The 23,764-nt window shown below is 36.9% G+C and overlaps 1 protein-coding gene across 2 annotated transcripts in view; it reads left to right on the top strand.

Annotated features, from left to right (window-relative positions):
• ptprk (protein tyrosine phosphatase receptor type K) overlaps nt 1-23,368 on the top strand; it is a 100,660-nt gene extending 77,292 nt beyond the window's left edge. The window contains exons 20-37 of one of the 2 annotated variants that reach the window (XM_088002088.1): nt 4,226-4,361; nt 6,994-7,023; nt 9,520-9,680; nt 12,101-12,288; nt 12,489-12,576; nt 13,017-13,093; nt 14,733-14,769; nt 14,862-14,959; nt 15,169-15,285; nt 15,733-15,887; nt 16,183-16,318; nt 17,323-17,472; nt 18,085-18,258; nt 19,660-19,791; nt 19,995-20,120; nt 20,234-20,397; nt 20,611-20,746; nt 20,897-23,368. In XM_088002088.1, coding sequence (XP_087858214.1) covers nt 4,226-4,361; nt 6,994-7,023; nt 9,520-9,680; nt 12,101-12,288; nt 12,489-12,576; nt 13,017-13,093; nt 14,733-14,769; nt 14,862-14,959; nt 15,169-15,285; nt 15,733-15,887; nt 16,183-16,318; nt 17,323-17,472; nt 18,085-18,258; nt 19,660-19,791; nt 19,995-20,120; nt 20,234-20,397; nt 20,611-20,746; nt 20,897-20,950 — 2,159 coding nt within the window. In that variant the 3' untranslated portion in view covers nt 20,951-23,368. The remainder of the gene's footprint in view (nt 1-4,225; nt 4,362-6,993; nt 7,024-9,519; nt 9,681-12,100; nt 12,289-12,488; nt 12,577-13,016; nt 13,094-14,732; nt 14,770-14,861; nt 14,960-15,168; nt 15,286-15,732; nt 15,888-16,182; nt 16,319-17,322; nt 17,473-18,084; nt 18,259-19,659; nt 19,792-19,994; nt 20,121-20,233; nt 20,398-20,610; nt 20,747-20,896) is intronic. The other variant, XM_088002089.1, reaches the window with a different exon arrangement.
• The last annotated feature ends 396 nt before the right edge of the window (nt 23,369-23,764 follow it).

The following is a 23,764-nucleotide window of genomic DNA, read 5'->3' as shown; positions in this document are numbered from 1 at the left end:
CATTCTGAGCCCAATAATCCATTACAATGACCCATTACTGCTGATTACTTAGATAGATGACAGCCTTACAATGAATTATGTGATGGTGGTATGACATAAAAAGGTATTTAAAAAAAAAACAGTGACCAAAAATGTTAGATGTTTTTATAGATTCAGGAAGTCCAGCCAGTGTGACCAGGAGATGTTTACTTGTGGACTTGTAAGGAACTTGATCCATGGCTGGATCAAAGGTGTGGTTATGCTTCTCCGGTGCCAGTGGGGTGTCATGTTTCTCCACCGTATATAAGACGAACGGGGGACTTTCCTGGGTCATCATATTTCAAGTAGTGCTTGTGGCTGTAGCTGCCAGAACAGGTGGCCACTTGGACCAGAAGCTGGTGAAACAAGCTGGCATTCTGTCCTTCCAGCCTGAGGCGGTCCGAGTAAAGCTGGAAGTCTTTGGAAAGGATTTTTTAAATAGTAGATAATAGAGAGGAACAAAGTGATGGGCAAAGAGGTTGAACGAATGTCCCTTCCTTTCTCTCTGCATGTGTTTGTGCACTGAAGCATGCATCCAGGAGGGAGGATTAAGTGATGGTGGTCCTATTAGGTCATCTGGGGTATTGTGTATTGTCATTGCTGCCTCAGGGAGTTGTATGTGTGTGTGTGTGTGTGAGGGTAAGTGGGTGTGTGTTAGTGTAGTGACCTGGATCATTTTTACAGACATTAAGAGTCGACATTATGAGGTCAGGCTGTGAAGCCTTTCAAGACGTGGATGTTTGGTTTCTGTCGTGTTGTCTCCTGCTGGCTTTTCAAAAGTTGTGCAAAGAAACAAGTTGTTTTGTTATTTATTTACCATGGTTATAAAAAAAGATAATAGATTCAGATGTTTATTTGTATAATTCATCTTAGTGTAAAAAATATGTTTAGCGGCAATAATTTTCATTCAAATTGGACGTTTTTACTTGATTTTGTTCTTGATTTATGCGATGCAGTGTTTGTATGAGTAGAAAAATATAAACCCATTTTCTAGCACAAGTAATATAACCCTCAATATCTCTCCATGTGTTAGACCAAGCATGAAGTAAAACTTTACAAACTCCTGTAAATTATCCTTTCATTGGAATATTAGTATTCATGCGCTAAAAGCATACTACTGCTTCCCCTTGGATGAAATGATCACATTTATTAATAATTATAACATGATCATGTTCAAAAACTTGACATCTTTCAGTGACAGTATATTCCTCTATATTTTTCCACATGCTGGCAATAAATAGGTACGACAACAGTTCTGATTGGAATCCCATTTTTATGTCAGGATTTGTGTAACCAAGGCTTTTCTCCGTCCCACACTGCAAAGTTCACACTGTTCATCCCAGTATGCAAACTATATGCACAACAACACAACTGCATGCTTTATCAATAAATATTTATTGAAGGATTTTCAGATTGCAAACATGCAGCTGATAAAACAGAACTGGGATTGTTGACATTTAGTATTTAAAGTAGATTATGTTTGATAGCTGTATTACATCATGAAGAGTTTTCCACATATGTTTTTCTCTTGGATTATTTGGATTACTATAATACACCATAATACTCTTACATGGTAACATACAGAATGCTGGTTCTCCAGTATAAAATGATTAAGTAGAGCTTGAGAAACACTGTGCTTTGTGTCCCTCATGAATTAGATTGAAACTCCTGCACTCTGAAACATCATTGACGAATTATATTTTAAACGGTGAAAGTCTGGGAGTTCATTCAACTCTCCAAAGTCATCAAGAACGGAGATGAGTTTGATTTGAGTACCGCACTGACATTGGTATATACATATTTAATGCCTTCTGTCAAATTACATTTCAGAAGTGTTACCCAATAGAAACAGGATGCTGTGTTTAAGACAAACAGAATGCATAAAACACAAGGCGGATTGAGTATTTGCACTAAATGAGTGATTTTTAGGGGGGTTTTTTCCACTGACAGATTGTAGCTGTAAATTGAAATTGTGTTTGCAGAGTTAATGGGTTTAATATATTTACCATTAAGCAATTACACATGCTTTTAGCTCAGTTTATCTAGCTGCAGAAGACAGTGTAGGCAAGGGACAAACTGATGCTCCATGGCTGTCTTTTTATGGGACTTCAACAAAAGCTGAATTATAAAAACCACTGTCAATATAATCTGTGTTTATGGGTGACTTTGTCAAGAGTCAACTCTGAAAGACCTGCCTTTTAAATGTTTATTTATACGATGCACTTCTCCAAATCAAAGCAGTGACATTGAATAAAATATCTAATAAAATAACTGAATGTCATTCTTTTTATTATTATTTTTTTAAACATTAAAAAGATATATATATTGGAAAACAAACAAAAAAGCTAATCTTTAAACTAGTAGACATAGTTGTTTTTAGAAAGATCTTTCAAAGCTTCTACAAAACAAAGAACTTTCCTTTTAACTTTACTTCAAAAGTACAATGCTGCAGCTCCGGGCCTTCTTTGTTGTACTTCTCATTTCATGGCGTTTTAAATTTGGATTCGTCACACCAAAGGAAAGTTTTCCTGTTTGCCTCAATCCATCTTTAATGTGCTTTGGCCTAAAATTTACAGTAGCATTTCTTGGTGCTTTCGGGTGAAATTTCAACTTTAATCTGTCATATTAATTTGGTGACTTTGTGTATATTCCTCACAATGAACTAATTTTGTCTTCCCTGCTGTTGTACTTACACAGCACACACTTGCAGCCGCTGACTGATTTATTCACCTATTTTCAGTTTAAATAACGAGGTTAAATGCTTGATACTTTTTGGCTTGATTACAAATCTCCTTTCTAAAAGCACATTACGTATTTCAGTTTGGTTTTGCTCATTTTATGTTCGTTGGTTAGAATAATGACGTTCTTCCCAAATTTACCATAAACATAATTATCAGTGAGCATAATTATGTTAATAATTACCCGGCACAGAGTTTCTCTTTGATTCAGACACCAGCAAGGTGGAGGTGTGCTACTGATATGCAGCTGGTATTATTAAAAATGATCTGGCTGGATCTCTGTTGGGGTTTTGCCAGTTTTTAGAAGTCTCTTTCTCCAAACATCAGTACAGGAAGAAGTCTGAACTTTTCAACCAGAGAATTATTTTTATGTAGGAAAACGTCTGTCACATGCATCCAAATACTCCAGCTAGTAAATGCATTATAAATTAAAAACGTATGACATGGCCTACTTCTTCACCTGACCGTAACCCAATTGAGAACTTGTGGGCAGTTCTTAAACGGGAGATTTACGGTGAAGGACAACAGTCCACCTCTCTGTACGATGTCTACGGCTGCTGCTGCACAAAAAGTTGATGGACAGAAAGTCAAGAAATTGTCAGACTCCATGAATGGAAGACCGATCACTGTTATTGAAAAGAAGGGTAGCCATGTTGGCCAATGATTTTATTTTGTTTATTTATATATTGAATGTCTAAAATATCTAATGATAAGTTTTGAGTTTTTCATATAAAATTCTTAAACAGATGAAAACAAAAAAAGTCAGATGGGAAGATGTGTAACAATTCTGCACAAAAATATTGCGCACATATAGATACTCTCCTAAAAGAGTGAAAACCTCAGTTGTCCTTTCTTCAACATTCATGTTTCATTCATGTTTGTGTGCATGATCTTCAAAAACAAGATTCGCCTAATATTTGTGCAAACAACGCATGCCTGTCACTTCATTAGTTCTAGTTAAATTCTGTTTATAATTGTCTGGCATTTCTCTAAAATTAACTCATACAAACTTAATATTTATCTGATCTTTAGCACAGGTATGAAAAAAACCCTCCTATTTTTAAGTGCCGCTGCTTCCCCGGACCTGTCACTCCCACTGCTTTCCTGCTGCTTGGCATTTTGTAACGACAGCTTCAGAGAAAACAGCGATTATTCATAGGATTGTAAGATGGTATGCTTCGACAGCAAGAGATGTCGTAAATAGTTAAAAATAGTGTCAGGATTCTTTCTACATTATTTAACCACCCTACAGCCTGAGAGCAATGTTCCAGCGCACAAAACACAAGTAGGTGTACAAAAGGTGAATTTTGTTTTAGCTATTTAGCTAATTATTAAATTCTACACACCTGCAAGCGTTTAAATTTTATTTTAATGTCGTATATCTTTGTGTCTTTCCATAGGAGTGAATAAATGTTTTCATATTTTTTTATTCATTTCAGTAACTGTTGTTAAAATTTTAATCTGACCAGGTGCAACCGAAGAGCCTGAAGTCATCCCTGACCCGGCCAAACAAACGGATCGAGTGGTGAAAATCGCTGGAATAAGTGCCGGCGTTCTTGTTTTAACTCTGCTGGTTCTGGTGGCCATCCTGCTGCTCAAGAAGAGGTGAGTTACAGCCCCACCACATCCACTAAATCAGATCAGATGGATTTTTTTTTTTTTTTTTTTTTTTGTGGAAACCATAAACGACAAACCACCGACACTGAAAGCGCGCACCAGCGCCCATGCAAATGCAAAAACACAGAGACACAAGCGCTCAGCAGATTCCCTTCTCTTGTTGACTGTTGTTCCAGTATTTGTTGTAGTGGCACCATCTCTCATCCATCCATCACAAATATTGATCTCCCCTCAGAAACAGTTGGTTTGCTTTCTGAAGGTTCCTGTAAGGCTGATGGAGACTTGTTTTCTGAAGTTTGTGTGGAAACACTTAGTTTTCAGATTCCTGGCTTGGAGATTTCTGGTTAAGCAGTTAATGAGATGAATGATGAATATGAGAGATAAGAATAATATTCTCCAACAAAAAGATGTGAAAACTGATAAAATTCTCAAATCAGCCCTCATAAATTGAATAAAGGCTTGCAGAGGTTGAAGCAGTGATGCCTCGGTCACTTTTGCACAGAGAACTAGGTTTTGGCAAAGCAGACTGATGATAAGAAATACTTGGTGCATAACAAAGTTTGATTTGAGAGAAAACAAATCATCTTCAACATTTTCTGGCCGTAATCTGTGACAATCTTATTCTTGCTGTAACAGTTTGTTCTGACTGGTGTTAACTTGGTGCAGAGCTCCACCATGTGGTGGCTGCATGCAGATACCGAAGAGTTGGCATTTTCACATAGGACTTACTAATTTAAATCAGCACTAAATGTATATGACTGGTGGTGAAGAGATTATATAATTTATATAAAAGTTAAATGTATAAGCAATATTTATAATCATTATTATTTTTTGAGCTAATAACTGCATAAAATCTAACTTTCAATGTTTCTAGAATGCACTGTTTCACAATGATAAACACTAAAAATCAATTGTTCTTAAACATTCACTTCAAGTAAGACACCTGTATTTATTTACATATGATTTATTCAATCATTTAAGTACTGTTGATGCTACTTGCACATAAAACTGAAATTAATCTAAAACCTTTTATGAACATAAGAAAAACATAGTGTGGACAGGATGCTCCCGTCATATTCAACTTAGCTGCTTTCCAGGGGACACTTTTTGGTGTTTTCATAATAAAATGTATTAATCATATGCATAAATATGCTAAAATAAAATAATTGTTTCCTAATGTTTTCTTTAAAATTCAGTGTTCTTTGCAGATCAATGCAAAATATTATAAATGTGGCCATACATATTTCCTAGACTCATAAACCAAGATGATTCTGCGTCACCCTGTCTGCACATCTTCTTAGGAGTCTTTACAGAGCATCCAGGAATAGATCCTCTCAATTATTGCTAATCATGATCTCACTTGAGAAATTGAAAACAATTAGACACTGAAACATGAAGCACAATGACCTCTCATCAATAGACAACTTTTCGTCTTGCAACCCCGGCCTCCTTATTTTTTATCCTAATTCGCTTAATGAATTTATGTGAGCCAGCTGTCATGCAGTAGCTTCAGCTTGAAAATCTAATTACGACTGGCAACGTGTGATATTCAGCTTAAGGAATACAGCAGGAGTATTACTTAAAATATATATATATATATATATATATATATATATATATATATATATATATATTAATTTATTTTATTTTTTTTTTTTTTACTTGCTGGTAAAATATGTAATTATTTGATCTTTTCTACCCTTGGATGTGTTAAGCATGCCAGCGTTACATTGATTGTGTTCCTACTTATTATATCCCGTGTAGCTGCATAACAACAATCATTGATCTGTGATGAAGAAAACTGCTTTCCCCATCAAATGATACATGTTCTAGTTTACATTTCATTTGAAAGTTTGTAATTTTGCATTGACTGATAAAACCACTGTGTAAGATAATGTGTAAACTTTCAGAAATGTTTGGAAAAATATGAAACAATTTCACATTTTTTAAAAATTATTATTAATATTTGTCTCATGAGGAATCATTACTTGCTCGTTTTTTGTTTGATGAAGGTTTCTGGGGAGATCAATCTTCATTGTCATTAAACCTTTACGACAACACTGAGCAATACTGCATCTTTAAAATAGTGGGACATGATGACTTTGCAGTGACATCATGCTTGTTTTACAGGAGACAAGCTACTGGGTGTTATTGATTGGATAGGTTTGCATCAGCTTTGACTGAACATTAATAGGAGTGACAATTAAAAAAACGGTTTTTGGTTGATGAAGGATAAATGTTTCATGAGGGTTATTCAGTCCAGTCACAGTTAAAAATAGTTCAGATCATTGCATGCTTGTTTTTGAATTTCACTTCGAAAGGCTGCATGTAAATAGGTTGATCGTTTTTGTTCTGGTAGTTCCTTTCTGAGTTTTATCGCTTGTTATAGCTCTAAACTTTGGTTTTAAGTTTTTATTATTATTATTATTATTATTCTGTTCCTTTTTTAAAACGATCCATAGCTATAATGGCTCCTCGTTGCATGCTTTATTAGTGAAAGGGTGTTTTCCTCTGTTTCTGTTGTCACTGGTTGAGACGGGACAGTTTTGTCCTAATTTGCATATTCCCTTGTGTCTCATTTGTTTTGTTTTTTTGCTTTCTGATTGGCTCTCAACCCCAGGAGGACCTACTATTCATACTCTTATTACCTGTAAGTAAACAACCAATCAACAACCAGCTCACCAAGCTGCTGCTATCTTACTGGGCGAACTTTTTTTTAGTGGCTAGTTGTTGTAATTTTTAAAGATGCAGTATACTTTTTTCAAGATAGAACACATTGTCAGCTATGACCTAACCAACCAGCCAAACCATCCTCATTGACGCCTTTGCCAGGGTGTGGGTCAGTTCGCTTTCATGCCAGTCATTTCAGGATTTCAGCTGTTTTTTTTTTTTGGTTTTGTTTTGTTGCTTTTTTTAATATATATATATATTTATATATATTTTTTTTTCTTTTTTAGCTAATCGCGCTGGTGCTTTTAAAGAAAGAAATTACAATTACATGAATGTTGAATCTCTAGCAGTGCTAGAATGTATAAAAAGGACTAAAATGATTGAGAATTGACCTTGCCCCTGGTGTCCTCTACATGCTCCAAAGTTGCTCCGAAGCAGGCGTAAAGTCAGCGATAAACCGGGACAACACTGGCCTAAGAGTGTTAATTGAAAAAAGAATGCTGCACTTGTGACTGGTAGCTCTTTGTGTGCATGTAGTCATGTGGTCATCCATCTGTCCATCAACTCACAGGTATCACAATAAAACTCCTCAACGTTTGGATTTCAGCGAACTAGCTTCCTCTGCGGGACTTTGTGTTGGTAGCTCCTAATGGCTCTCTTTCTGTTGTCGTGGGTTCTTCGCTCTTTGTTTGTTATTGTCCGTCACTCGTTGCAACCAAAACGGATCCAGAAACAGTAATTGGTGGGAAAAAAAACATATCGAGGTGGCAGTATATTATTATTATTATTATTATTATTATTATTATTATTATTATTATTATTATTATTATTATTATTATTATTATCATTTAAATCAAACTGCACAGAATTTAATCACAAACTCAAAATGATGAAAATGTGAAATTTTCATTCTATTTTGATATTGTCATCAATTCTTTTTCTGATGACTGTTGTCTGACAATCTTAAATTTTTCTTTACTTTTATTTCCGTTAGCTTAATTCACTTTCACATATTTATTGTTAGTAAATGAATTACAAGTTTTTTGGTTTATTATATATAAAATTATAATTTGTATGTAAATATTACTACTTAATGAGAAAAAATTGCTAAAATCATTTTTATTTTGGTAATTTAGGTGAGACAAAACTAATTATGTGTATACATACAGTGTAAGGTACACAACAGTGTCAACTTCAGTAGCTGGGTATGTAATATAAATTATACTATGAGCATCTTTCCTCTCATGAAGTTATTCTTCCATGTGAGTTCAAATGGAATAAAAAACACAAACAGCCACACCTGGTCATTATTCCAATTTCTACCTCTGCTACATTTCCGAGTCTCTGTTTTTTGATCTTATAGGTTCACTTGGTGTATTGTGGATCATAACTGTATTGCATCAGTTTGACAACAGTCAGTGATGGATTTGTACGATCAGATAGAAGAACAACAACTTTCCTCCAAAACATGTTAAAGCTTCGTCTATCAAACAATGAAAATTGTCACTGGGTTGAACTTTTAGTTTGGCTCTTCATTTGTTGTTGTATTTTTGTTGTTTTTTCTTTTATTTCTTAAGCAGCATTTTTTTCCCAGTCATACTTTTATAATGTTATAATGTTATAATTCATAATGTTCATTGAGATCATATTAAACTAGTCAACTACCAGTTGGAAGATAACTTCTTTTTGCTGCATTTGGGTGCCAAATATGATAATAAAGGCTAAAAATTGTACAGTACTGTATTTGCTTTATAAAAGATCACACAAAATTAAAGTTTTTTTTTTTTTTTTTTTTTTTTTTTTACTATGTGCTTTAAAAAAGTGGGATACTAAGGCATTTAACGACATATTCTCTCATCAAAACACTGATTTAAGGTGAACATGTTTTCCTTTATTGCTTGGAAAATAACCAACTTCACTTTAACATATGAAATTATTTGTCCTAATTCTGTTTGCTGTTGAGTGTAAACTAGTTTATTTATTAAACCTTCGGTTTAATAAATTGATTGGGTTTTGCTTCAGTTACTCAAAGAAAACCAGACGATGTTTAAAATTCAGTGAAAACAAACGTAGAGTTATCATGTCGAGTTCAATGACACGAGATCTGATGACAGGTTTTCATGATGGTACTTGGACAATGAGGATTTTCTGTGGTTTCCATGGGAGGTTCTTTTCCAGTTCTTCTCTTTCTGACCCTTTCATTTGACTCCTGCTGTCCTTGCTTGGTCTTTCCTCTCTCCTTCCTTGCTTTTATTCTGCTCCCTGCTTCTTTTCGTGTTTCCCCTCAGCACTGGCTCTAAACTCTGCATCTTGGATTAGCAGCCCCCACCCCCATGTCTAATTGGGACATCCTGTATAACCATTTAATATATATATAAATCTTTCTTTTTTTTTTTTTAATGCTGCGGTCTGCAGACACATTGCTGCTCTGTAATTGTTAGTAATGACTGACCGGGTTTTCTTGTTCTTCAAACAGGAAACTGGCTAAAAAGCGAAAGGATGCCATTGGAACAACGAGACAGGAAATGACACACATGGTGAATGCAATGGACCGCAGCTATGCAGATCAGTCCACTCTGCATGGAGAGGATCCAATGGCTGTGACATTCATGGACTCCCATAACTACAACAACAGATGTAGGTTTTTAAACTTTGTCTTCTATGAAACTACTAAGTTTTTCATCTATCTATTTTTTTCCCCACTATGCCAGTCCAGGGTTGTAATTCTAAGAGTTAGAAGTTGTGTCCAGAATTAAAAATTATATCTACACATCCATATATACCGGAACTACATGCTGATCTAGCTGATCTATGTAATGTATACTTTTCAATTTCTACACCAAATTACTAAAAGGAATTAACTTTTCAATTATAGTTGAGATCTAAGTTAAATGTTGAATAACTTGCTGTGACTAAATAGTGGTCAACACCATGTTGAATCCATATGTTTACATAAGAGACACCTCAGTTCAGGTAGGTGGAGAATAATTTAGCCCTCACAGACATTTTAAATTACTTTCACACCTTGTTTCCTTCCTTAGTGCCCAATGATCCTCTGGTTCCTACTGCAGTGTTAGGTGAGACTTTGGAAGCTATTGACTGTCCCATTTATCGACCAACATTTTACCCTTTAGAAATCACCAACTGTTGTCATCCATCCCATATGCTTGTTGCCCTGACATTTTTGTCCCTGTGCACCATTAATTAGCTGTTGGACGTAGTTAAATTCTCCCTTAAAAAAAAGAAATGTTCAATACTTAAACATCTGCCATTTATCCTTTTGTCCCTGATAGGTTGATTTATTCAAAATTTACATCCTGAAAATATTTTTATTCTTTATACCGAAGGTCAATTAGTATTATACCTATGTACGTTTTATTCATATTGGAGAATCATATAAACAACATAATTGTCAAAGTTAGTGTGAAATGTCAAAGATAAAAAGAGCCTCATGGTCATCTTTTATGTAATTCGACACCTATCACCAATTTATATTTGGCCAGCAGCCAAACACTTCAGTCATTATCCGGCGTTCATGTTCAATCACTTCCAGCTCCAAACACGGTTTCTGCTCCCCCGCTGAGAGATATTGATATTCACAGTAATTACCAGCTATCTTCCTCGGAAATCTTTCTACATCCACAAAAAAAGACCACTTTGTACTCAAAAACGGACAAAATGTATCACATCACCAGTGGAAAATTACAGCGGAATAAATCTGTGACACCTCTGCGTCTTTGTTTGAAAGGTTACTGCTCAGTGAATTTCCTGAGCGCCTTTTATAGATGCAACTCTCCAAGTCCTAAATTATGAAATCTGTAGCTTTTTTTCCAATGTGGGTGTTGCTGCAGCTGTGGTATCGCACTCCCAGTGTGCTTGTTTGTGCGGCGTTGACACTGTCGCATGTTGTGCCGTTCTGAGATAACCTTAAGGCCTCTACTACCACAATGCCACCAAACTGTGTTAATTAGCTGGTCCATTGCCTCTAATGTGGAGTGAAGGGCGCAGTTCCAGTCTGTCTTAGCCAATCAAGTCACAGTGGAGGATGAAGTAGCAGGAAGTAGTAAATTAAGACACACTGTCAGGTCAGGTTTACTGTAAACTGGCCGGACGACAGCTTAACTAAACTTTAACAGTCGGTAATGAGCTAACATGTCCTCAGAGTAGAGAAAAGCATCCGTTAGATTAAATAAACAGTGCCTGTTAATAAACAAGAGGTGAAGATGTGTTGCGATATCTCGCTAATCCAATGTTGCTTTAGCAATATCTTGGATTGCTAATCTAATATTTTAGCAATCCGACATATTATTAATGGCTTTAGTAATGTGAAGCCATTATTAAGTCATTACCACTTGTTTTCGCTCCTAGACGTTTTGCAAAATCAGCTGTTGAGATCAATTCATTTCTCAGTAACTCTGTACTTCACAATCTTCAAAGTCAAATCGGAGTATCGATGTCGAGAAATAAACCCAGAAAAACTAATTTACTCTAAGTAGGTTTCAGAGCTTTATATGAAATGAAAAGTTAATTAAGTACATTTCCACTGGGTGGCACTGTAGTGGAGTTTAAGCAAAAGAACACTTATTTTCAATATATTTCCAGTTTGAACATTATATTGCATGTTATAACTTTTCATTTTTGCATTCTTGTTTTTTTGTATCATCCATTGTGCATGGATTTGTGAATTTCTTGCAAGCAGATCAGAATTTAATCTGAATGACTAAGAAAGTCTGAATGAACTCTGTTGCTCTTTTTCCTTTTGTGCTGCATTTGCATGTAGTTCCAATCACAGGTGAGTATAGAAGAAAAAAAAATGAACCATGTTTGTTTGTTGTTTGGTTTAAGTGTCACACTTAATAGAGCAATTTTAAATGTATAATTCTTTTTATTTATCTCTAGATAACTTTAGATAACCTGTCTTGCATCAAAATGAATCAAAAACAAATCCTTCTAGGAATCGTAATGTAGAAATTATAAAGCCATGTGTTTGATTATTCAAAACCTAGCTTCTGTTAACTTTTGTTGTTGTTGTTTTGGCTCTTTCTCTCTGCTTGCAGATGAAAACCACAGTGCTTCTGCAGCCGAGAATAGCAGGCTTCTGGATGTTCCTCGCTATCACTGTGAAGGAACAGAGTCTCCTTATCAGACAGGACAGCTGCACCCTGCCATCAGAGTGGCTGACCTTCTGCAGCACATCAACCTCATGAAAACATCTGACAGCTATGGCTTCAAGGAGGAATATGAAGTAATACTGTTAACTATTCAGTCCAAGAACCGCAAACAATTTTACGGTCTAATAGAAATGATGAAAATTTGCACGTATTAAGAGAGCCAAGAATTCACAGCATTTTTTTTTTTAATGCTGTGCACTTTTATGTTATCCAGTTTTATTATATTTGATGATGCATAAGTTGTAAACTTTCCTTTGTGTTGTTTGTGATTCAGAGTTTCTTCGAGGGCCAATCAGCAACTTGGGATGTGGCAAAGAAAGAGCAGAATCGGACTAAAAATCGCTATGGAAACATTATAGCTTGTAAGTATGCAAAATTAATTTCTGTACCTTTAGGAACACAAATTACATATTTGTGAGGATGAAATAAAGAAATATTAAGTTACAAGGACTAAGAGCACGTCTTTGGATTTTTGAATGAATTGAATTGAGCAAAATCAAAACCTGAGTCTTTGGTTTTGACTGGTTTAAAAAATTAAGAGCTTAGTTTTTAAGATGTTCATTTTTAAATTGCTTAAAAAACTAAAATTGCTTTAGTCCTTCTGCACCGTCATTTTTCAGTTAAAATCTGATGTTTAGCCCAGAATGGCTTCAATTTCCAATTTGGTTTAAAAATTATGAACCAAAATAACAAAAACTACAAAGTCCTACAAAATACTGTCTCTGTTTTCTAATTCTTATTGCTGTAAAATTTCATTTATAATAGCTTTTACTCAATGACATTTCTTCTCATCTTTCTCTAGATGATCATTCAAGGGTTATTCTGCAGCCCATTGAAGACGACCCGTCCTCCGACTACATCAACGCCAACTACATCGATGTAAGTGGAAACACATCGAATGCTACTATTGGCTCCCAACGAAACCAACGAAACCACACTCCCTCGCTCGTATGTCAGGCCTATATACCTTTATTGCGTCTATCAGTCATCCATCAAACCATTTTATGCATCCAGCAGTGCCAAAATCACCCCACACATGCAGTTTCTGTGTTTTTCAAAGATGTTTGTTCTTTTGTCTTATTTCGAGATTAGTTCATCATTTAACACATCCTTTCTACACATAACAAAGGACAATTTTGCCGTTATTTAGATGTAAAACGTTTAATCATTGGTGCACGGGTGGGAAATGTGAACAACGACGTACTGCGACATAGGGATGCAATGTAGCTGGTTTAAGAAAAGAAAAAAAAACACTTTATCTTTATGCATTTTATTAAAGAATAAAAATAGTAAAATGTAGGAACTTGTGGGGTTTAGATGTGACTAGTGACATTGGTTGTTTTTGAGAACCTTGGACAAATCCACGTTACACGTTTTCAGGTTTTAGTATTTGACCTTTCCACAGCTAACCAAATGCAGCCAGCTTCTATGTACTCACAGCTTCTCATGCCACACTTATTGAAACACATAAACCCGATTCAGAAACATTATATTCAAAGTGTAAACAGATGAACTTGCATTATCCATATTCAATTTATTTTCAGTCATCTGCTGGTCCATTTAACTGTTGCTTGGTGGCATGGTTGGCATCTGTCAGTCATTTCCATCTTTTACCTTTTTTTTTTTTCCAGTTCTTGCTTCTGCACATGTGTATGTCTTTTAATCATGTCATGCTTTTACAGTGCTTAGAGCATGCCTTTCTGTACTATAATTTACTATCATTTAGATGCATGCTATAACTAAAAAGAAACAGAAATTAGCTTGAATAGTATAGACACTCTCCAACCCTTCCTGATACAGCTAACATGGCTGTTGCAGTGTCTTTTCTATTCAGTCTAATTCGCACTCTTAGATCCACTATTTTGCATGTTTATGGTCTTCCATTATGTCAATACAGCTTTTTTTCTGATTGACACCCACTGACATTGTTGTGCTTTCTTTCTTTCCTTCCTCCACTTGTTCTTTCTGCCTGTGGCTTGGGCTGTAGATTTGGCTGTACAGGGATGTAAGTATCACTGTAGATTCTTTCATTCACGCCCCTCAACCTTTTTCACACCAGTCCACCTACACATCCATGCATTGAACTGTCCTGATGTGCATCAAAAGACGATGCAGATCCTTGAGTTGCTGCGGCTTCTGCTGCATGAAAGACTTCGCTTCATCTTGCCCACCTGCCATCTTTCTTCAGATCTTTGTGTATCTTGAAACTTTGTGCGTTGCCCCCAATTTTTCACGACTTCTGAAAACCTGGTTATGGTTTTCATGGACTGATAGGTGTGCATGACATATACAGTTGTGTTGTAACAACATAGCAAAGTAATAATTAGAGGTAAAACTAATATAAAAGACATCCAGCCCCTTACACTAATGCTCAGCTGCGGAAAAAACAAAAGCAAAGTCTTGTCAAGGCATTGAGAAATATTTCTCCTCCTACATTTCCAGCCAATTAAAACGAAGGTTTGTGGTAAATACATCCAAATATTATCGTAACATATTTACACCAGTGTTGTGCTTTCAGGGATATCAGAGACCAAGCCACTACATAGCTACTCAAGGTAAACAATTTAAGTTCCTGTTTTTCATGAGATTAATGTCTGTCCACAAAACATATTATTTGTTTTTAAAGAAAAGCTGTCTCTGTGTCTAGGTCCTGTTCACGAGACGGTCTATGATTTCTGGAGGATGGTGTGGCAGGAACAGTCGGCTTGCATTGTTATGGTAACCAATCTGGTGGAGGTTGGAAGGGTAATTTGCTCTTTTTCTTTTGTTTATCATGTGTAGCAAGGTTACGTTATTTGAAAATGCTTTGTTTTGTTCTTTACACACAAATCTTTAGCAGCATAAAATGTTTTTTGTTTTTTGTTTGAATCAAATCTATTTATTTTAGCAATAGATCACGAAGAGTGTGGTTTTTGTCATTTCTAACATAATCTTGACGTTTGCTTTTTTTCCAGGTTAAGTGCTACAAGTACTGGCCGGATGACGCTGAGGTGTACGGAGACTTCAAAGTGACTTTTGTGGAGGTGGAGCCCTTGGCTGAATATGTGGTCCGCACTTTCACCCTGGAGAGGGTAAGCCATGTTTTACCTTCGTCACTCCAATTTGAAATTATGAGCTCCTATGATGTTGTTATTAGACACTTTGATGTTGTTATTAGACACTTTGATGTTGTTATTAGACACTTTTCACTTTTTGTTATGTGTAACTTTTACTGTAAAATTTTGAGAAGTAAACAGGGTGTTTAGGTTTTTGGGAACCAATTAAAACATAAACCACTTTATAACACTTTGAGGTCATTTAACAGTGAAACTAATCTCCTGAATTTATTATCTTGCCTACTTTGTTTCAATATTCTATCTGCATTCTATTGGAAACATAAATATATTTTTTAATATGGTCATTTGTATGAAATTCAACACTCAGTGGCACCATGGATCTATGTTTAATAGCTCCAAACTAAAACTTCCTGTGTCTTGTTGCTTCTTCCACACTAACAAAGCATATTTGTTTTCGTTCAGCGTGGCTTCAATGAGGTGCGAGAGGTCAAGCAATTCCACTTCACCGGCTGGCCTGATCACGGCGTTCCATATCACGCCACTGGACTACTTTCCTTCATCCGCAGAGTCAAAATGTCCAACCCTCCGTCCGCCGGGCCGATAGTGGTTCACTGCAGGTATTCATGCAGATTTTTACGTAGTAAACATTACAATGCTGGCCACACTTATTGGCAACCATGGTAAAGATTAACCTTTTATCATAGTGATACAATCTGATTTAGTCCTGAACTTTTTTTGTGTTAGATTATGTTTCTGCAATAAAACAGGAAATAATTTTTACGTATTTCTACAATGAGGGCCAATAAGTGGGTCTAAGCATTGAATCTAGAATGCCTTCTGGACTTGTAGAGATTAAAATGAATATTGATTTTGACATTTTAACTATACAACTTACCATCCATCTCCCTGCAGTGCCGGAGCAGGGCGCACAGGCTGTTTCATTGTGATTGACATCATGTTGGACATGGCAGAGAGAGAAGGAGTCGTCGACATCTACAACTGTGTAAAAGCTCTCCGCTCCAGGAGGATCAACATGGTACAGACTGAGGTGACTGCATTACCCATCCTCCATCTGCATCCTCTCCTTAGATTAGACAGAAGGAAACCCTCACCTTCAAAATCAGCCGTCAGCATGGCACAGATGGCTAAGCTGTAGGTAGATATCTAACATTTTCATACACAAGTCACCTCATCGCAGTCAGAACGTAAATATGGTTAAATTCTGACCAAATGTGTCGGGAATAAAGCTTTTCTTGATTCTGAGGTCAGATACTCTGCAGACAGTTTGCTTCCTCAGCGTCAGCCTGTTTTAGTTCAACAGGCTCAGATTCTGTCATATCTTAGAGCAGGGGTCCCCAAACTACGGCCCGCGGGCCGGATCCGGCCCGCCTCCTCATTTGGTCCGGCCCCCTGAACAATACCAGAGAGCATTCAGTGTTTTTTTTCATATATATGTGGATTTTTCTTCAACCACCAGGGGGGGGGGTATTGAGCAGATATGAAACTTAGTTTCCCTCAATGGAATATATACTAGTCAGTACCAGTCACCGTTTCGCTCACGGTTTTTTTCCATTTGCATTCTGGGTAAAAATCTATCTACAAACGCGAATATGTCGTAGGCAGTAATCCAATCCCCTCCCCGGTCCACAGTTTCACTCCCCCCTCCCCCCCGTCAACAAAACTTTTCTAAGGTTTCTTTCTCGAAAAACTAAGACCGGCCCCCAACCAGAAAAAGGAACAGTCATGTGGCCCTCGCAGGAAAAAGTTTGGGGACCCCTGTCTTAGAGGGTTCATCTGTTATCTGCTTAAAAAGTTTAAAATATACAATTTTCTATGCAGATTGACACAAAAGTAAGAAAAGCCACAACATAATTTCATTTCATCTCATCCATACATCCATTTTCCATGAGTCTTCACTTCACATGCAGCGTCTTCATCCTCACTTTCACCTTCACTTCAGCTTATATGTGTGGGTGTTTCACTTTTTGCAGTATTTATTATGTCTTTCCTGTTTTAAATATTTAACTGTTCTGTGGTTTGAATCTTGAACAGGAGCAGTATATCTTCATCCACGATGCCATCCTAGAGGCTTGTCTATGTGGAGAGACAGCAATACCAGTCTGCGAGTTCAAAGCAGCGTATTATGAGTTGATTCGCATCGACTCCCAGACCAACTCATCACACCTGAAGGATGAGTTCCAGGTAAACTGGGATCTTTTTGCTTTTAATGACAGACCTTTTAAGTTTTTGCTTTTTGTTTAGAAACATGAGGTGAAGTTAGACTTTTTTCTTTTTAGGAGGAAGAGTTGTTGATCAAGTAAACATTTGTTTCATCTATTGTTTGTATTCTTAGGAGCCAGATTGATTTTAATGACCCATGTAAGCATTTAGTGTTGTGTTTATAGTTCTGCTTCTTAAAGCATCTTTAATAATGACATTTTCCTCTCATAATCTTATTTTTATTTTTTATTTTTTTCAAATGTCTTGCTGGGAAAGTAGTAACTTCCACGTTCCAAATCTGAACAAGTAAAGCAGTAATTGATAAATTGTCACCTAATGTTGTGAAATGATAAAAGTTTAAAATATATGAATAAACTTGTTTGTGTTCACATGCCTAGATTAGGTTGTTTACTAACAACAAACATTGAAAACTGGGTCCGACTTGTTTGTCCAGAGGACATTTAACAGTCAGAGGCTCAACAAAAAAAAACAAAATTATAAACAGTTCATTTTCCGCAATACTTATACTTGCATGTACCTGCATTTTAACGATGTGTACTAAGTTTAAATTCATCCTTTTCTCTTTGTTGCCAGACGTTAAACTCAGTGACTCCGCAGCCTCAGTCAGAAGACTGCAGCATTGCACTGTTGCCTAGAAACCAAGATAAGAACCGCTTTATGGATGGCCTTCCTCCTGATAGATGCCTCCCCTTTCTCATTACAATAGACGGAGAAAGCAGCAATTACATCAATGCTGCTTTGATGGATGTAAGTCGATGCCTTATCAAATGCACGTGTTGTACAGGAAGGTTGTGTTATTTTCAACTAATGTAGCAGGAGTAGTTTGGGACATGGTGTGGTCTTTTCATAAGACGCCATTGCGTAAAAACTGAAGAGATGTGTTGCTTTTAACACACGATTAAGAAAAGTAACAACAAATCTTTATGTGATGTATTATTCTGTCCCAAACTGCAGTCATTTTTTTTTTCTGTTGAAAATGATACAGACTTTTAAAAGACTACAGAGTTTATTAAAAAAAAAAAACTGAAACATTTGCATATATTTTCTACAGATATACACACACAGACTCCCCCTTCCTGTTTGTGTGATGCTGTGTTTGTGGTTTTAGCAGCAGAAGGCTAGAGACAAATCCAGGTTCTAAAAAGACCGACCACTAGCTTCTCTGGCCACCACAAAAAAATAAAATAATAATAATTGATTGCTCTGGCAACGGTTGACATGGCTGTTTCAAACGTACCGTCAGCTAAAATACAACAACATTGGTTCTGGAGAAATTTAAGGATGAGATCAGTTTATTTGATCGTTTTCAATTGGTCAGAGGCACAAAAACCACAGTAAGGGGTGGGTTGTAGGTATGTCAGTAGTTTCTGTCATTAATAAATTGAAATACAAGCATGTTTGTCTTGATAGAAATGTGGCTTCTCTCCAGCAAAACTGTTGGAGGACAAAATGCTGCAGCCAGTGTAAAACTAATGAGATTCAGATGTTTATATTTCAAATTTAGTCACTTACCTCTGGCCTCTCTCTAACCAAGCTGTCAGAAGAGTTCCAGGTAACGGGATATGACTTCAAATCTCCAATACTGGATTTGTTTCATGGCTTCGGTGTTGTTCAGCGACCGGTTTCATGTTTTACTTGCAGGCTTTCATTGCGACACTAGAATCTCACCACTATCATCATTTCTTACCCACCAAAGTCATCCATGCCTCTGTCCCATGTGTAATTGCTCTTTCTCATCCAGAATAATGTTGGGCTCATTTAAGTTTCAGCTCAGTAAGTTCATGATGTCAGTAGCAGTAATAGTCAGTTACATGTCAGTGCAGCTGGCATTTTTACGTTATCTTCTGTGATCTTTGTCCAAGTACACCTGCTGAACTAACTGAGCAGAAGGCTAACTGAGTCCTTTAAATGTAAACAGTACATCTGGTCTAAATGTGTCTGCATGCTCCCGACCCGCCGCATGATCACCTGACCAGACATTCCCCTTTTTATGATGCTTCTGCTCCATCTCACACACTGTGCTGCTTGTATTGTGTGTGGAAGAGACAACAGCAGAGAGATGTCAGGGACAGATGTCTGATAATGCTGTGTCTTCTTTTTCTGGGGAAAGAAACATTTCAAATAATCAGTTTTGTCTCTGGCCTGCAGAGCTACCGGCAACCTGCGGCATTCATCGTTACCCAGCATCCTTTGCCCAGTACAGTTAAAGACTTTTGGCGACTAGTTTATGACTATGGCTGTACCAGTCTGGTGATGCTGAATGAGATCGACTTGGCTCAGGTAAAGCACTTTTTGATTATAATAAATGCCCAACAAGCTGCATTTATTTGTTCAACCACACTAACAACGTTAGAATAATAGAGGGGGAAAAAATCCCAATATTTAGCAGGAGAAGGGAAATTGTGCTCAGAAGTTCTTATGTCCTCAAAAGATTTCTTAATTTTAATTGTTTTTATTTTTTCCACATCTATGTTCATACATAGGGTTGTCCTCAGTACTGGCCAGAAGAGGGCATGCTGCGTTACGGTCCAGTCCAGGTTGAATGTATGTCTTGCTCGATGGACTGTGATGTCATTAGCAGACTCTTCAGGGTCTGTAACCTCACCAGGGTCAGTACGCCGATTTGATTCATGTTAACTGGGCTCAATATTTTTTTTCCAAATTCCCCAGCAAACATCTGCTTATGTGTGACAGTCTTGTTTTTTTTTTTTTAATGTTCCAGCCACAGGAAGGCTACCTAATGGTTCGTCAGTTCCAGTACCTCGGTTGGGCCGGACACAGAGACGTTCCTGCATCCAAACGCTCCTTCCTGAAATTGATACTTCAGGTCGACCAGTGGCAGCGGGAGGGAGAAGAGGGAGAAGGAAGAACCATTGTGCATTGCCTGTAAGTTAACAGCACATCAAATCCTTACATTTAGTTTTAAAAGGACAGGTTCGAGCTTACAGTTGTCAGATTTGGCGATTTTTTTGGTGGGCAGGTGCTTCTTTTTTTTATAGCAAGCAGTAATTTGTGTCAGACACCGTAATAAGTGGCAACACCTGAAGCATTTTGTGCAGTTTGTGAGGTCAGAATATAAATATTTTCTGTGTTTTGTAGAAATGGAGGTGGGCGTAGCGGCGTATTCTGTGCCAGTAGCATTGTGTGCGAGATGGCAAAGAGACAGAACGTGGTTGATGTGTTCCACGCCGTGAAGACTCTGAGAAACAGCAAACCCAACATGGTGGATACTCCCGTAAGTTGCTCTTATATTAGAATATGATTAACCTACCTACGACCATCGGAATTAAATGTAGTCTTAATGCATTACTTTGTTAACTTTTTTATTAGCTTGTTTTCCCACGCACTTTAAGTTTATTGAGTATTTGTTTCCATTTTTAAACAGGAACAGTATCGGTTCTGCTACGACCTGGCTCTCGAGTTCATCGAGTCGTCTTAAGAGCAGAGAAGCTCACAGGAAAGTGAAGATCCTCTGTTCTGTTCTCGTATTTGATCTTTTGCCTTTGCTTGGTCCTGATTCCCCCCTCTGTCGTGTTCTGTAGCATCAATTTTTTATTTTTTTTGGCTCGACAAACGGTGCAATCAAAGTCCGCTCTGTACAGTGTTGTTATAAGGCAAAAGGAAACCTTCAGACTTTTAAACAAGAGCGAGATGAAGAGGACTGCAGCAGAAGATGTTAATGCTTTTGAATCTTTATGCTTACGGTGCAGCGTTTTGAGTGCCAGCGGGCTCCTGTATGTTTTTGAGCCCCGATTTAAATGTCAAGCCTCTCGACCACGAACCCTTCCCCATGAACTCGATGCTTTGTGTTGTTACAGCTGCAGTATTCAGTGTGAACTGTAGATGTCTCCCTTCCTTTGCGAAGCTGTAACCACATTATTATTTTTTTTTTGGGGTTGAACTGCAAGTTAAAGTGGTGCCATGTTCCCATTTTCACGCTGATTTCTGAGTATTTCATCAGTGTTGAGTATCTCATCATGGTGATGTCTGAATATTTGCGGTCTGTAATTTTGTACCAGGACAAGAAACCTAATGTTGCAGCCCAGCCAAACTCTGTGGATGTTTTTTTGTTTATTTCATGTTATTGTCAGGTCACAGTGAATTCTGAGGTTTACCATCATGATCTTTCGCCAATTTTGTTCCTATTTTAAAATTGGTTACACAAAACTGTTTGATAACAGAATATAGATGAAGACTATTACCTTTGTATTAATACGAGTTTACATATTTTATTTTATTTTTTCCATTTTGCTAATTGTTGTATCATGTACTAATCTACTGAATATAAATGCTGAAGTACTTTTTCTACCCCAAATTGTAAAATAGACCACTTTTCATCACCGTTATGTTTTGTTTTAGGGCTGGGCCCAATGCATTTTTAATTCATCCAGTTCACAAACAGAGCTTCACTAAAAAACACACATTTAGGCAGAATTTGATCAATCTGTTTCCTCTATTTTAGAAAACAGGTTTATAGTTTTGCTTCCGTTTTGGGCCTAGAATGAATTGGAAGTGAACTGACCCCAGGCTCCATTTGTTCTGTGCACTGGTGGCCAACACTTTTTGTTTGAATACTATTATTTTGTAGCTGATGTTTATTCATAAGCCAAAGACTTTGTGTAAATATGTCTATACGGATGAAGCACATTGTTTGTATTTATTGTTTGTTTATTCCATTGCTTGTAAGAACAATCGTTTTTCATTCCACGTTTTCTCCACCGACGGCTCATGGAGACGAACGAACCGGTCGTCTTCATACGGAATCATGGGATTATTTGTTGAGCCTGTCGTGGATCATCATGTCGGATATCACATCTGATCACTTCTGAGTCCATCAAGAATCCCGGATGAAAGCTGTGTATTAAAGCTTTAGGAGTAGGATTCAGTATTTAGGTGAAATCCAGTAGTATTGTCTTTGTTTTCTTTTTGAGACTTTTCTGTAAAGTTACTGTTTTGTTTTTCTTTTGTGTAAAAGCCCACTTTTCTGTTTGTGGTCAGCAGAACATCGGTGCGTTTGAGTGTCCCTGGATGATGGCCTGCATCCTGATAAGTGGGGATGAGCTGTTTATCTTCATCCTTATGTCCTGTTTAGCTGAACTACAGAGCGATATCATCAGGCTTAGTTGAAGAAACGTGGAGGGCTGTAATACGTGTACATTTATTGTGCCTAATCATTTACATTTCCAAACTGAAACAAGCATTTTTTTTTTTTTTTGGCATTGACCTCCAATGCGTTCTGACGGACGATCAGTGTTTTCAGCTCCTTGAACCTGCATTTATTGTGCTTAATCCATGAAAATGCTTCTCTTGAGGCTTTATGACTTAAACAGATTGAACTTTATTGTAAATAAAAGATCGGATGTTCCACCCTGTTTCTGAAAGCAGCGATGGGTTCAGTTTAAGAACATTTGTTCTATTGTAGATAAAACAAAAATGTAAGAATAAACATTTGTGCTCAAAAAATGCCGTGGTTTTCACTAAAGAAGTGAACACCAGCCTTCAGTTTTCTTTTTCTACAGATTTCTGATCGGACCCAACAAAATTGCAGGAAATTTAAAGATGCATATCCATACTTTTTTGTTTTTTGTTTTTAAATATGTATTATTGGTGTTTTTTGAAAGTATGTACAATACAAAAAAACCTTAATTATTCAGCTTTGGGGACAAAGTAAAAAAAAAGGGACAGTTTTTCTTTTTTTTCTTAGGAAGTTGTTGCCCCAAAGAAGAGAGAAAGAAGCTGGTGTCTGGATGAGAGGCCAGTCTAAAGTATGACGTCAATATTCATGGTTCATAATTATTCTTGTCTGTAATGTTTGGCTTCTTTGCTGTAATAAAAAAAACTGTTCTTTAACTAAAAACTTTTGGTTTTTTGATTATCAAATGTCATAATCCACAGAAGATCTTTACAGCAGGTGGGTTTTGGGATTCATTATACCTAACACAACATAATTACAGGTTTACTCTGAGCTGCTGCTGCTGCAAGACATGAAACTACGTTATTTTTTTTAATACTTATTGAGACCTGTCTGCTTAAAATGACAGGAAAGAAGTGCAACACCAACGGAAGTAGACAAGAGGTCCCGCGTAACTCTGGAGGAGTCTGTCAACTTGACAAGCTTTTAGTCATTTCCTCAACAATTCTGTTATCTAATAAAAAGTGGTGAGAGAAAAAAAAATGCGTAAAAAAGTCCTGCTTACAGTTTGTCAAAAGCCGCGTGGGTGAACACAGGAAATGTACGAGATGCTCTGGACAG

This window comes from Poecilia mexicana, unplaced genomic scaffold, assembly GCF_051168715.1.
Source record: "Poecilia mexicana isolate PSO_F unplaced genomic scaffold, ASM5116871v1 scaffold_21, whole genome shotgun sequence".
In the NCBI taxonomy this organism is placed as follows: Eukaryota; Metazoa; Chordata; class Actinopteri; order Cyprinodontiformes; family Poeciliidae; genus Poecilia; species Poecilia mexicana.
The sequence above is the reverse complement of the archived record's forward strand: the minus strand, read 5'-3'. Positions and strand labels throughout refer to the sequence as shown.